The sequence below is a fragment of the Oryctolagus cuniculus genome, chromosome 12 (genome assembly GCF_964237555.1).
Source record: "Oryctolagus cuniculus chromosome 12, mOryCun1.1, whole genome shotgun sequence".
NCBI lineage: Eukaryota > Metazoa > Chordata > Mammalia > Lagomorpha > Leporidae > Oryctolagus > Oryctolagus cuniculus.
The window spans coordinates 51939536-51953836 of record NC_091443.1 but is presented as its reverse complement, the minus strand read 5'-3'; the positions used below and the strand labels follow the sequence as shown (position 1 = coordinate 51953836).

Below are 14301 nucleotides of genomic sequence, written 5' to 3'. Positions count from 1 at the left end.
GGATTTGGGGCTAGACTTACAGACAACGGAGATCTTCCTCTTGAATGATTTGGGCAGCGAGCTCTGTGTAGAGAAGAAAAGGGGAAAAAAAGAGAAAGAGAGACACCCCACAGAGAGGGGGGGAGGAGGTTAGACGGGGCAGTCTTAGCATAGGCTCCAAAGACACAGAGAGAGACAGAGAGACAGAGAGAGACAGGGACAGAGAAGGAGGGAGACAGGGACAGAGACCAAAACAGAAGCGGCAACGGCAAAAACGAAGCAGAATCAATGCAAGTTAGAGAAAAAAATAAAACCGAACATCATAGCAGGGAAGAATCAACTAGTCCATAGCACTCCTGTGTGTTAGCTTAACCAGAAATAAGCTGGAAGAGGAATTCAGCAGCTACCCAGCCCTTTAAGGATGCTGATCATGCCCTCCTCCACTGTCTCCGGGTCAGGAGGACACCAGGCCCAATGCGCTGTGCCCAGAACTGGGTCACCTGTCCTCCTCCCTCCTTTCTTGCCAATTTGAGAAAAACATGAGCAAATGTGGAAAATCGACTTCGGGATGGCAACTTCGAGAAGGCATGTCCTTTTCTCAATGCCAGTGTGAAGTCCACTGACAATGGCTGAGACTCCGCACAGCAGGGATGGCCCAGGCCCCATCACACTGTGGGAAAGGCAGCAGCAGCTTTGCTGGAGACGAAGCTGTGGAGCCAACGCCCAGCAAGAACAGGAAGTGTGTCTGGTGTGTGAGGTCCTTAGGAAGGGCAGACTGCCCCCCAGACTTTCTGACCACCACACACAGCTCCAGCAGAGTCTCCCTGCTCCCTCTCTACCCGGGGCTCAAGCCTTAGGGGCTCTGCCAAGGGCCAGCAGACAGCTTTGGAATAACCTTCTGTTCCACACATTTTGTGGGAAAAGATTACAGACAGATCAAAAACAGGGATAGAAAGAAAAGGGGAATAGAGCATTTTAGGTTTAGGTGCTTATTTCTGGAAAAACTAAGACTACCCTACCAACCTTCTAAAGGGTAGGGCAGAACCCTCTTAACTAACCCCCCCCCTCCCCACCACCCCCCAGCCCCGTTTGTGTCGTCTAACCAAGTCTCCTTGGTCTCTGTTAAGGGCCAGCCTGACCCCTAGCTGGGCCACTCTCAGTGGGTAAGTTAGTGAGAAAAAAAAAAAAAGTCTTAATTAAAACAGGAAAACATGAACCAAAATAAATAAATCCAATAAAGAAAATCAGAAAAATAAAGAAAGAAAAATTAAAATAAAAGATTAAATAAAAAAAGAAGAAGAAAATAAAGAAGAAAATAAACTAGGAATATGACAAATGTTCCAGGTACCATCTCACACCTGGGATCTTCAGTTCAGCCAATCGCACCTCACTGTGTACTGTATCTAGTCAACCGCCGGTCCAATCAGAATGAGCCCTCCCTGCTAGGCGCTGTGCAATTGGTGGGGGGTTGGGTTGGCAAAAAAGGTGGGCGCACGGCGTGGTAGTCAGCACGGCACTGCCAGAGTCCTCCCAGGGGCGCAGGGGGGATGGGAGGGAAACGTGTGGGGGGACGCTGCCCAGTTTCCATGATGTCAAGACAGTTCACTGGCGGTGGCCGGGCTCAGCGAGGGGTAGAGGGGGGAAAGGGGCAGAGACATCAGTCCTGGCCCTGGAGGGGCATCGTCTTGCAGTCCCTGATGAGATGGCCTGTGAGGAGCAGGAATGGTCCTTGCCTTTCATCGGGAGAGGTAGGCAGGACCCTATGTCCACCAGTGGCAGCTGCAGCGGTACCACCACCCAGCACTTGGCGTCCAGGTGATGACTCCAGAGTCCCTTTCTCCTCCGCCTGTAACTGGGGAGGGGTCCTCTCTCCGAGTGGGATCATGGAGCCTCTGATGAAGGTGGCCTGGGGGCAGCAGGTGCACATCCCCAGGACCTGGCACACATTCAGCAGCAAGGTCAGAATGCTCTTCTTCTGAGAGTTGTGAGTGGCATCTCCTCAGGGACTCCATCTGAGACAGCGGTTCCAGTCAGGTGGATGAATGAGCCCCTGCCTCCAGGGATGGAGGAGAAGTTGGAGCAACCAACAAGCTGCCCTTCACCATGGACAGCAGGGACCAAAGAAAAGTCCATCTGATGAGCAAGTGGTGACACATGGGCTGGGCTGCCATCAGCATTAAATCCCTGGGGCACAGACCCTACACTCCTCTGCAGGGTTCCTAGTCGTCACAGCTTAAGCCGAGGGCCCCACTCAGTATTTCATAGCATGACACTGTGATCACAAACATTGACTCTTTAGGTGGCCTTGGTGCCCTAGATGGGGATCCCAACAGTCTGTAGCAAACAAGGCAACCCACAGTCCTCAAAAGGGCAAGGGTATGTGGGCAGGCGCCCCAGCACTGGCACAAGCTCTTCTTGGGGTGTCCCAAGTAGGGAGACGATGCAAGTCCACCCCTTTCCAAATGCTTTTTGCTTTCTCAATACAAGTCTCTCCAGAACAGTGCTCTTCTTGGCCCCCTGATGTAAGCAAGACAGGGAGGCAAAAGAGGGCCCATCACAGGAGCCCATATACATGCCCCCCTCTGGCCAAGACACCTGGATAGCAGACTCGGCTCTGATTGGGCAGCTCAGTAGCAGCGGGTGGGTCCAGAGGAAGAGGCGGCATCAGCGATTGGCCAGTTGGGCAGGGTTATATTTTACGGGCGGATTACCGTACATGAGGTGCTTGGACAAAGTTTTACGGGGAAGAAGGACCTTGTAATAAATAATATTCTGCACATCAAATCACTTTCACCGGCCCCCACCCCCGCAACACACACCAGAGAAAGGCTACACACACAACAGTCCCTCCCACCCTGTTAACCCATTCCCAAACCCAGCTAATTCTTTCTCTAAGAACTTTAGGAGGCAAGAAGACTTCGCTGGCTCTGATCGGGGGAGCCCCCTGAATCTGGGTTCAGGACACAATTATATGCCAAAAAAGGAGCTCCAGGGTTACAGAAAGAGAAGGGGTCTCCTGGATCACCCCTAAGCAGCTCCACCTCTGAAATGAGACCACTGGGGGGCAGATAGGAACAAAAATTCCTCAGCATGGCTGGTTCTGGTGAGTCAGCGAGGCCCACTAGATGGCGCTGAGTTACGCTAGGTGTTTAAAAAGGAGGGAAAGCTAAAGGAGTTACCATGGGCAAGCTCGGCAAGATGGCAGGAAAAGCTGAGCCTGGGTCTTAGATAAGAAACCAGGAACAGGCTTTCCAGTTGAAAACAAGTTTCCAGGAGTCTGAACTACTAATTCCCCAACAAGGAAAGGAGAACAAATGAGCCCTGTCCCCATCACAAGGGGTCTCCCTTGCTAAACCAGCGAATTCTCCCCTGGCCTTGTCCTGATCCAAGTTCCTGGCTCATCCCTTCCGTAAGTTATCCCACTTTGTAAGAGGGAGCACCAGAGTGGTCTACTCTCTCCCCTAGGTGCACTCCTGACCACCACCCACCCCAACAGGCGGCTTGGATAGTTACCTCTTTCTTCTCCTCATCTTCAGCACTGCCCTCTGGGCGGTCATCATTACTGACTTGGTCTGCAATAGGCATAGGAAGCTCCGGGACGTCATTTTCAGGTCTGCTCTCACTTGTGTCCATGGTCACTTCCTCCTTCTCCTCACTGACAGGATGGGGGGAGGTTGGGAGGGAAGGGCAGGAAAGAACCAAGGGGGAGAGAAAGCAAGACGTTAGTGTGTGGCACAGGAAACCCTCAGGCCCCTTCACTTCAGTGGAATTGGGGAGGGGTATGCTTTTGAGATCATACTAAAGACTTCATCGTCATGGGAGAAACGAGAAACCATTTTCTTGGGGAAAGAGCATGGATTACAGCACCCACATCCACCCACTGCCCAGATGGGATAAAGCTGGTACGAGTGGGTTAGGACAGCTATTTTCGGTCATAACTCACCACAGTATTCTCACAGGAAAAGAAGACCCTCCTCTGAAACAAAGTCCCTCAAAAATGACTTGATTTGACCACAACCCTATGGCCTCCCTGTCCCCTGGCCACAGGCATTTTCATCTAGTAAAACTGCATGAGAAACTAAGGGAAGCCTGGATTCTTTACAAAGGTGAGAAAGAACGGCCGTGGCTGTGGCAAATGATCCCAACTTTGGCTTTAATCAACTCTTAATAAGTAAATGCCTGCTGACCCACAGGATCTGGAGACACCAGGAGCGGAGAAAGTGATGGGGGTGGGGACACCGGGAAAGCGCAGCTACAAGGACCCCAGCTGTAGGGTAACTGGACAGTAGAGACGCTTAGAGAAGGATCAGGCCACCTTTACCTGCTCAGAGGTGTAGGAACTGTTCTGATATTCGGCTTTCACCCAGTTTCTCCCACTCCCTCATTCCAACTTCCAAGAGATAGAGAGAGCAAGCCTCCCAGTCAGGGCACACCCTCCCCCCTCCCCCCCACCGCACAGATCCCCCAACACTGAACCCACCCCCAATCACACAAGTTAGCTCCCATTTCAGGCAAAGAATCCCAGAGAGTCACTTCAGATAAACTCTTCCCACCTTCGTTTCCTGTCCTCCTTTCTAACTGCTCTCTCTAATCTCACCCCCTATACCACCCAAATACTGGGCCAAAAAAATCCAATCAAGATGATCAGGGAGGGGCAAGCGAGCCGCCTGAGGCCAACAACCACCACCAGAAAATTCAGTACTCCCAACAGGCTGCCTGACACTCAGAGGTCAGAACCGCGTCCCTGGAGCAGCCGGGGAGGATGCACGGGTTGGGGGGAGGGGAAAATCGGAACTATGCCCCCAGCTAACAGGCCCCCACGCAATTCAACTGCTTCAATCCAGAGAAAAGGCTTATCAGAAAAATGCCCACTTCCCACACAGAGAGGGCATGTGGGGCCAACTGGAAATCAGGCAGGAAGGACAAAGGGGGAAAGCAGAATGACTGGAAACCACCAAAACGAAAGACGGATGGAGGCTACGGGGAAGAGAAGGGGCCGAGGTGAGCCGGCGCGGCGGGGAAGGGACACACGGAAATGTGGAGCTCTCACCCTTCTTTGCTTTCTGATAACATGATTTTTTTTCTCCCCCTGGAAGTGCTGTTTATCCCTTTCTGGAATGGAAGAAATAACAAAAACCAAACAAAAAATCCTAAAAATTAAAACAAAAACAAAAACACCTTCCTTGTCCCAAGATCCCACCACCTCCTCCCCAGCCACCCGATCCAGAGAGAAAATCGAGATGCAGCAACTGGGGATCCAAAAAAAATGGTAAATGGAAGGGGAGGCGGTGGTGGTGCGGGGAGGCTAAAATAGATCTGGCTTTTAAGAGATAAGCGTTAAGTCCTCACGGCAAACCCCGAGTTCGGCTGGATTGGTCTCTCTGGAGAAGGAGAAGGAGAGGGCCAGGCTGCTGGTAGTGGCTGGCTCTATTGTATTGGCGGAGCGGCAGCGATCAGCCGGAGACATGCAGGGGAGCCATCTTGCCACTTACCCAGCAGCCTGTGTGTGCGGATGGGGGAGGGCCCTGCTGCGGCAGGGGAGGGGAAAGAAAAGAGGGAGGGAGCTGAGTGAGCAAGGCTCTTATTCTCTGGCAGGCCACAGGGGCTGACTGCTGGCTCAAGAGGCCTGGCCTTTTTCCTTCTTTTCTCAGGTTACAACAGCTCCAGAGGCCTAGCCCCTTAGGGCACGGGTACTCTCTCCTGGTCTTCCCAGGGGGCGGGGAGGGGCCAGGAGGAGAGGACAAAGTTACTGCTGCTTGATTGGAAGACTCCAGAGAGTAGACGGAAGGGGAACAGCAGAGTTGGGAGTGAAAAATGATGAAAGAAAAAAAGATGAAACCGAAGTTGAAAAAAGGATGAAAAATAATCAAAGTCTCCATTCCTCACAGAATGGAGGAGCATGAGCGATTTTTTTTTAACACCCTCTGCCCGGGAAGACAGGAATGGGACGCTGAAAAAGCAGATCTGTTCAAGGCGGGGAGGTGGGATGGCAGCTACTACCTGATCACTATGACGACTGCGCTCACCCTCTGGCAATGAGCACGTGCTACCACTCAAACCTGTCTGCATCCCAGGGATGGAGGAGGGATTGGATAAGCAGGTTAGGGTTACTTTTCAAACTGCCAGTAGAAGGGACCAGGGGGGCACCTCTCTGAAGAGATAATAAACAACTTTGATTCAGTCTTTAAATATGGGCACCCCGCCACAGGGTCCACTAAAGCCACAGAGACAGGGTAAACATGGCAAGGGGACCTTGGGTAGTGAAGCTCAAGGCCAATTCCTGGAGCGAGGACTCCAAGGTGAGGGCTCTGAAACAGATGACACTGGAAATGAAAGAAGCTGTTTTAAAACACAAGGGTCCGCTTGGCAGAAAGTGATTGGGAACTAAGCAGAAAATATGTGGTAGCTTTGGGAAGAATCTTCCCCAGACCTATGTGAAATGGGAAGCAGACCCGAAGAGCTCACAAAAGCATTCAGCAGACACTCAAAATGCAAACTTGTGACTACAAGAGGTGTTTTTGGTACCGTAGTAGAAAAGAGGTTTTAATCCTGAGGCAAGCTTCTGAGAACTTAACCAAAAGCTCAGTATCTCTGATTTTCAACACCAGAGCTTTTAGTCAGGAATGAAAATTTTCTCCTTGCCGCTTAACATCTGAAACTCACATGGTACCTGCATGCTAAAGTGGCCATGTTTATACATTACTTTAAAAGTTCCCTTTCATGCGGTGGTCCCAGTCTGTTCAGAATGAGTGAGGACTCAGACTGACTGGGGCCAAATGCTGGCTCCAGAGCCTGACTCTACACACTTAGCTGTGTGACAGACACTAGGCAAGCCCTTAGTCTTCTCTGTGTATGTGTTTCTTAATCTGTAAAGTGGATACTAACAATACCTACCTCGTAGACAGTGTACTAAGCGTTAACTCTTGAAGAGTCTGGCTTGGTTGAGACCCCAAGTCCAGTCAAAGATAGGCACACGTCACAGGCACATTTCATGGGCCATTTGATGCCGTCATGTCTCACTTGATGCCCTTTCTCCCAGGCGAGGCCATTCAAAGGCTGGCAGACCAGGTTCAGCAATGCCTTTACCACTCTGTATGACAACACCTCGTCTGCTTGCCTCCCACCTCCACCTCACAGAATTACTCAAGGAAAGAAGGGACTGCATCCTCTGGCATGCAGCTCAGGACATGACACAAAAAAAGGCTCTGTGACTATTTTTGGTTGTTACTGTAGATGCCTAGTGGACACTTACATCCTCAAAGAAATGTTTCCCGTCCATCTGTTGTCTTAAAATACTTCCAACTGCTAAAATGCCTCTCCAGAGGTGCTTAGTATCCATCACAGAAGTTCTACCTCCCTGTTCAAGATTTTTGCCAGCCGGCGCTGCCACACCGGGTTCTAGTCCTGGTCGGGGCGCCGGATTCTGTCCCGGTTGCCCCTCTTCCAGGCCAGCTCTCTGCTGTGGCCAGGGAGTGCAGTGGAGGATGGCCCAAGTGCTTGGGCCCTGCACCCCATGGGAGACCAGGAGAAGTACCTGGCTCCTGCCTTCGGATCAGCGCGGTGCGCCGGCCGCAGCGCGGCGGCCATTGGAGGGTGAACCAACGGCAAAGGAAGACCTTTCTCTCTGTCTCTCTCTCACTGTCCACTCTGCCTGTCAAAAAATTAAAAAAAAAAAAAAAAAAAAAAAAAAGATTTTTGCCATGTTCTCCTTGGCCTTCTGAAGCAGCAGGAGGTTTGTGCCTTCTATTTCCTGAGAATGGGTTCTGTGGGGTCCAAGATGTTTCAGAAGCTACTAAGGAATCTTTGAAAATCATCCCCAAAAGAACTCTCCTCTCAGTCCCACAGCCTTGTTAGGTGTGTGTCAGAGCCCCACACAGCTTTTCTTTGAAATCCCTTTTAGACAAAGGTATCTCCCCCAACATTCCCCTTAACTGGAGTTCCTAAATTCTTTGAAAACTGTAAAATTGTATGAGGAGTGGAGCTGGGATGGGAACACTATCCATAAAAAACAGCACACACAGCATTTGTAGCCAAGAAAAGGACAGAACCTCACAGAGGCTAATACCATCGCAAAACAGGTTGTAAGTGACTATGAATGAGACTCAGAGAAACTAACAGAAAAGGAGATTCCCACAGGAATACTTCCATATGTTTAAACTTTAGTTAGCACAGAGAATCTGTAAGGAGCAGAGGACTTGATGTGAACAGTGAGTAATGAATAGTGGAACCCGGCACCCTCAGGGATTATGAATTCCAAGATCACCAAGGACAGTCTGACTCAGAGGGGACGTCCTGAAATGCCCAGAGAGCAAAAACTATGACAATAGGTCTGCTTCTTTGTTTTTCTTAAATTATGCCACCACTGGGGACACTGGCATTGTAGGTCCTCTGAAGAGTATCAGTTACACTGCCCATTGGCTTATAGAACCATTTCCTTCCTCGTACACCGGCCAAAGGACAAATATGCAGAGTACTGAGAGCCTAACGTTGCTATTGCCTGCTGGGTATGGGTAAACAGGAGAATTTTATTTAGAATAACTCAGGTTTAAATTAACCACTACTGAATGATACAGATGTTCATGTCAGTCATTTTTGCTTTCTTCCCCCTTTTTTTGGTACAAAAAGTTGAATATCATTATTTTCTGTGACATGAGTACATTTTTGTTGTATCCAAAGCAAGTAAAACCAGGATTACAGAACAGGGCTCAACTGATATAGGACTGAGGGTTCACATATTCTGTTCCATGCAATAAAAAAAAAGATACCTTACCTCATAAATTTAGAATTCCTCAGGCACAACCAGAACCATAATGGATTTAACCAAGCACAGCAAAAATGTTAGGCAATCTCTTCCAAGTGGTGAGAGGTCCTTGAGGTGAAGTCTAACTATTTTTAAGACTTTATTGCCCTGTTTTTAAAATCATGTGACTTCATGTTGAGACAGACAGAAAAACCAAGGTTAAGCCACAAATGGTCTTTTCCATTTAGCACTGTTGATCCCACTTTTAAAATTGGCCAGGGGTCTAGACAGCTGCCAGGCTGAACACTACCACACCAGAGGCCAAAAGACCAGAAGGAATGTTGTCAATCAGTTGTAGCAGGGCCTCCTGAAGTGCAGGCAAACTTCTTCAGAGATTCATTTACCAAATCTAATGCCAGAACAGCCTATGAGTTGAAGCCCTTGGGCATGTCTTTTTATCAGGCTGCTGAACAGACCACCTGGCAAGGAGGCAGAAGCAAAGCAGGTAAGAGGGATGTGTGTAATCTATTCCTGAACACAGACCCCATTTTTAATCTATAGGTTTCTTGAGTGTTGCCCAGGCAACAATGGACCCATCAATATTTGCCCAAGGTGCCACATGCCTATCACCTTGTCAGAATCATGTGACTAAATTATCTCAGTTATAAAATGAAGATCAAAGCCACTTTTACCTAGGGAGAAACACTTTGTACATGATTCCAAACTTCATTCATCCTGGACTTGCATGGAAAAGTCCATAAATTATAGTGCTTCATAACCACAGACTAGGATCTTACAGGCTAGCAAGGAGCTTTTTAGAAAATTACTTGCTTCTCAAGGTGCAGAGAAGGCTGTTCCCCGGGCCAATTAGTAGCAGACTGTCAACACCCACTTTGAAGCTGCCATTAGACAAAGGGCATGCTGTACCTCCAAGGAATGGTGGCGGGGGGCAGGGAGGGGATAAGGTATTATGTCTGGTTGAAGGACATGGAAGGGAAGATGTCACCCCATTTCCTCATCGATGGTGTGTAGCTGGGGAATTCTGAACACCTTCCAGAATCCGCTGAGTTTTCACTTTATGGTCCTAGAAGAAAAACTCTTTTCCAAAGGATAATGGACCCATCCCAAAAGGAAAAAAAACTTTTCCAAGGAAGTAAACTTTGGGCTTCAATGGCCACAAGATGGCAGCAGAGATAAAAGTATTAGAATGGACAGCAGTATGGGATAAGGAGATCCCAGGGCAAAAGCTATACAACAAGGAGTATAAAATTATTGCAGTTACAAGGCAATGAGATAATAAATAATGTCACCTGCCCACCACCCTCCAAAAACCAGAGTTAAAAGATGGGCTAAAGCTCTGAGACAGTGTATATGATTAGATTATTACACATAGGGAAAAATCACCCTGGTAGTATTGGTGTTATGACAACATGAAAACAAGGATGGGGAGCTAGCACTGTGGCATAACGGGTAAAGCTGCCACCAGCAGTTCCAGCATCCCATATGGGCACCGGTTCAAGTCCTGGCTGCTCCACTTCCGATCCAGCTCCCTGTTAATGTACCTGGGAAGGCAGCGGAGGATGGCCCAAATCCTTGGGCCCCTACACCCATGTGAGAGACCCGAAGAAGCTCCAGGCTCCTGGCTTTGGATAAGCTCAGCTCCAGCCACTGCAGTTATTTGGGGAGTGAACCAGTGGATGGAAGACCTCTCTTTCTCTGTAACTCTCTGCCTCTCTGTAACTTTGCCTTTCAAATAAATAAATAAATCTTAAAAAATAAAAAATAAAAAAAACAAGAAAACAAGATAGAACAACTATAGGCCAATTGTCTACACAGGACATTCTCCAAAGCAGTTTGGGATTGCTGATATCTAAGAGCCAATCAATCTTATTCTCATAATGCATAACTTTTTTCATTACTCATGAGATTTTGAAGGCAGGAATTTTAATTCAATGGCTTCATTTATAGAACACAACTCAGAATAATAATATAACTAATTATAAAATTAATCTAATACTATTTCTCTAGGACTTAAGGATTTAAAAATAATCTATGTTAATTACATAAATAGTAAGCTTAATCATAAGATTAATCATAGGATCTTAGGAGTCCAGGAAAGTTTCCGACTTCATGGGGACTTCCTATGTTGCTGAACTGTATGCTATAAAGAGCTAAGTTGGATATAGACTGTGGTGTTCTTCACAGACCCTCAATATTCTTTATGAAAACAGGCTCCTGGGCTCCAATGGAGCTGGTCAATGTGAGTTAGGATGCCCTAAGTCAACTACTGACACTGGTGCCTGCTCCTTAAAGGAGTTGACTACTTTGGCTGGATGATCCCAGGTATGTTTTCCTCATGCCCTGACCATCACTTCTCAGAATACCTTAAGAGTTCTGGTGGCAGGTCCTGAAGTAGTAATTAAGTCTAACATTTGTTCAGATAAAAGCTCTGCCTTCATAATGGAAAACAGACTAGGAATGCCTAGTCAAAGACCCCTAGGGAGCAGACTATCCCCTGCTTGTAGTTCTTGCTATAGCCCAGTTGAGACACAACACTTACACAGTGTGCTGAATCCTTCCTGATTCTGGTAGATGAGAGGTCTGAGTCTCTGAGGTCTGGGGCTGTGTGGCAGCTGGTGGCTCTGCCTCTTCAGCTTCACACTTCTTTGGGCTCCCCTGTCAGGTGACAGCAAAAACAAACAGCAAACTACTTAAATCTGTTTGGTTCCTTTTCGTTAACCAAGAGCTGGAAAATGGCAGGGCAGCACATACTCAGTACCAGCTAGCAGCTCCACATGCAGCCCTCTGCATCTTTACAATTTCGTTTTAGAATATGGAATGGAATATGGTACCTGAAGAACCTCTGTGCCAACAGTCATTTTATTAGAATTACTTTTTGAGAGAACTGAGAAAAGGCTTCCTTTTGGGCAGACAAAAGGACTTCTTAGGGAGAAGTGACCCAGAGCACCCTGAAGATGAGGACCCTGTTGTTCAGCCTCATGTACAGCTTTCTTGAACCAGGGAGTAGGAAAGGAGGTAAGCAGGAATATTAGGTATTCCCAACTCTCTCCATTTCCACTAAAGCTTGTCGATACAACTCAGTTTTAAAGTTAAGACGAAAGAGAAAATCGTGCCTAATCCTTCATCTCCCTCAAGGGAAGGTCACAGTAGCCTACCCGCTCAGGCTGTAACCTCTGGGTCACATGCTTTTCCGCTGGCTCAGGCTGGCTCAGATGCCTCACATGGATAGAGGATGAGGAGGTGGAAGTCCTCTCCTTTGGCTCAAGGACCTGTAGTTGTGGCACTGGTGGAGTTGCAATCTCCTGACCAGAAGAGGGATCTTTGGTTTCCATGAAGCTGGTGCTGCTGTCCCTGGAGACTCCAGGGCTCAGTGACTGAAGAGATGAAACACACATAAAGGAAAATACATGGTATATATTCAGTAGACCACTGAATTTTCCAACTTCTGCTGACCCAAGAGAATACTTTGATCTTTCTGGCCCTGTGTTTTTTCCTGAGCTAGTAATCTCCCTTGCCTCACTATTATTCATTAGGTTCCATCTAGATGCTGGGTACCAGTATACACACACACAGAAGCTTGTCCACACCCCGCAGAAGTTTACATTTAGTGGAGGAGATGAAGAAATGGACTCAACATTCTCTGGAATCAAAGGAACCCGCTCAGGAAGAAAAGGAACCCCATTTAGTAATCAATGAATTGAAAATTAGATTCTGAAGTTAGAGGAAAGTCAGGCTTTTCCTGTAACTGTCAGGAATCATGATAGACACTACAGGGGCTGAAAACACACTGGTGTACGGACAGAACATCAACCTGGGATTCTCTCACACTCACTTTTCTGCTGTTGCTTGATGCTGAACGGGACCGGGACCGGGACCGGGACCGGGACTCTGATGTTGATCTGGAGTCCATCTTGGGTCTACCACGAGGGTTGGTGTGAACATGTGCCTGGGATACATCTCTCTGCTTGGACCTCGGAGGTGAGTGAGATGGAGAGCCTGAACTGTCAGGAGAGCGAGATCTGGACCTAGAACTGGAGGATGAAGATGAGGACGAGCGGCTAGAGGATGAATCAGCTGACTGTTTCAATCTGTGCCCCAGCAGAAGAGGGTGAGAAGCCCTTCTGCCTTCCTTCTGTTCCAAGGACAGCTGCCTCACAGACTGCTCTGTGATTCCCTTGGCCGGTGTTAATTCCTGGATTTTTAGAGGGAGTGGCTGAGCAGATTTTTCTGAGTCAGTTTCAAGAGCCTTCTGGGTTGGGTACTGAGCCAGTGTGCTCCTCTGACCTAGAGGCAGGGCACTCTCCTCTGGCACTTTCTCTGTGGGAGATTCTGCTTTGGTGTCTGCAGGACTTGACAAAGGAGACAGGCTTCCCACCAACTGGACAGGATGCTGAGCTACTAACAGCTCCCTGTTCTCAGCATCTGTATTAGGAGGAGATAACTGAATGAGGACAGGGGGTGCTGGGCCTTCCATGGGCTCGATTTCTTCACTCTGGAGTTGTGCACGAGGTGGTGGAGAAGATGCTTCCTTGGTAAGTAAAGGTGGGGGAGTTTCCTCCTCACTGACTGTTAGCTCTGGCTGCAGCACAAGAGGGGCTTTCTCGAGATCTTCAGTCAGTCGAGGAGGGGAAGGCGATTTGGATTTTTCCTCCAAGTTTTGTGAAGATTTTATTTCTCTTTCTTCTTCCTCAAGGGGAGACGCTGTCTTCATCTCTCTTTCCTGCTGCTGTCTGGCTAGATGACTTTTTCTGGCTTCTTCCTGGGATCTTGTAACTCTTCCTCCTCTCTCTAAACCCTCCTGTTCCTGGGACCTTACAGTTTTGTGTCTTTCATCCATTACCTCTTCTGGTGTTGCTCTGGCCATCTCTTCCCCCTCTTCTTCCTCAAACTGTTTTAAGATTGGTACTTCCCTAGGTTTTTGTCCCTCATTATCATCATCTTCCTCTTCTTCATCTTCCTCCTCATCTTCCTCTTCTTCCTCTTCCTCCTCTGTTTTCAAATTTCGATCTGCTCTAACCCTCAGATTTCTAGAAGGTGTTTCTTGATCTTCCTCCTCAGCAGTGCACTCAGAGACTTTTGCAGCTCTTGCCTAAAAGAAAAGATACACAATGGTTCCAAACATGTTTGTTCACAATCAAAAGAGAAAAAGTATCTTATTAGACACCCCTAGGAAGAAGAAACAACCACACACATTTTCTGCAACACAGAAGACAAGTATGACTGGAGACAAGCATGAGTAATATGCTTAGGGCAACAACAACAAAAAAACCCAAGGGAAATTAAGAATGAAGTTGCTTCCAGTTAATTTCTTTCTTTTCTTTTTTTTTTTTCTTTTTTCTTTTTTTTGACAGGCAGAGTGGACAGTGAGAGAGAGAGAGACAGAGAGAAAGGTCTTCCTTTTGCCGTTGGTTCACCCTCCAATGGCCGCCACGGCTGGTGCGCTGCGGCTGGCACACCACGCTGATCTGATGGCAGGAGCCAGGTGCTTCTCCTGGTCTCCCATGGGGTGCAGGGCCTAAGCACTTGGGCCATCCTCCACTGTCTTCCCGGGCCACAGCAGA

At 48.1% G+C, this 14301-nt stretch overlaps 1 protein-coding gene across 5 annotated transcripts in view; it reads right to left on the bottom strand.

Annotated features, from left to right (window-relative positions):
* The window catches only part of ACIN1 (apoptotic chromatin condensation inducer 1), a 37012-nt gene that overhangs the window by 5322 nt on the left and 17389 nt on the right, over positions 1 to 14301 (bottom strand). For 3 of the 5 annotated variants that reach the window (XM_008269360.4, XM_051822648.2, XM_017348198.3), the window contains exons 6-10: positions 12573 to 13829; positions 11896 to 12114; positions 11280 to 11395; positions 3493 to 3634; positions 21 to 63 (exon numbers count right to left, since the gene is read on the bottom strand). In XM_008269360.4, coding sequence (XP_008267582.3) covers positions 21 to 63; positions 3493 to 3634; positions 11280 to 11395; positions 11896 to 12114; positions 12573 to 13829 — 1777 coding nt within the window. Of the gene's footprint in view, positions 1 to 20; positions 64 to 3492; positions 3635 to 5029; positions 5323 to 11279; positions 11396 to 11895; positions 12115 to 12572; positions 13830 to 14301 lie in introns of those variants that run through there. The other 2 variants (XM_070053883.1, XM_017348199.3) reach the window with 2 other exon arrangements.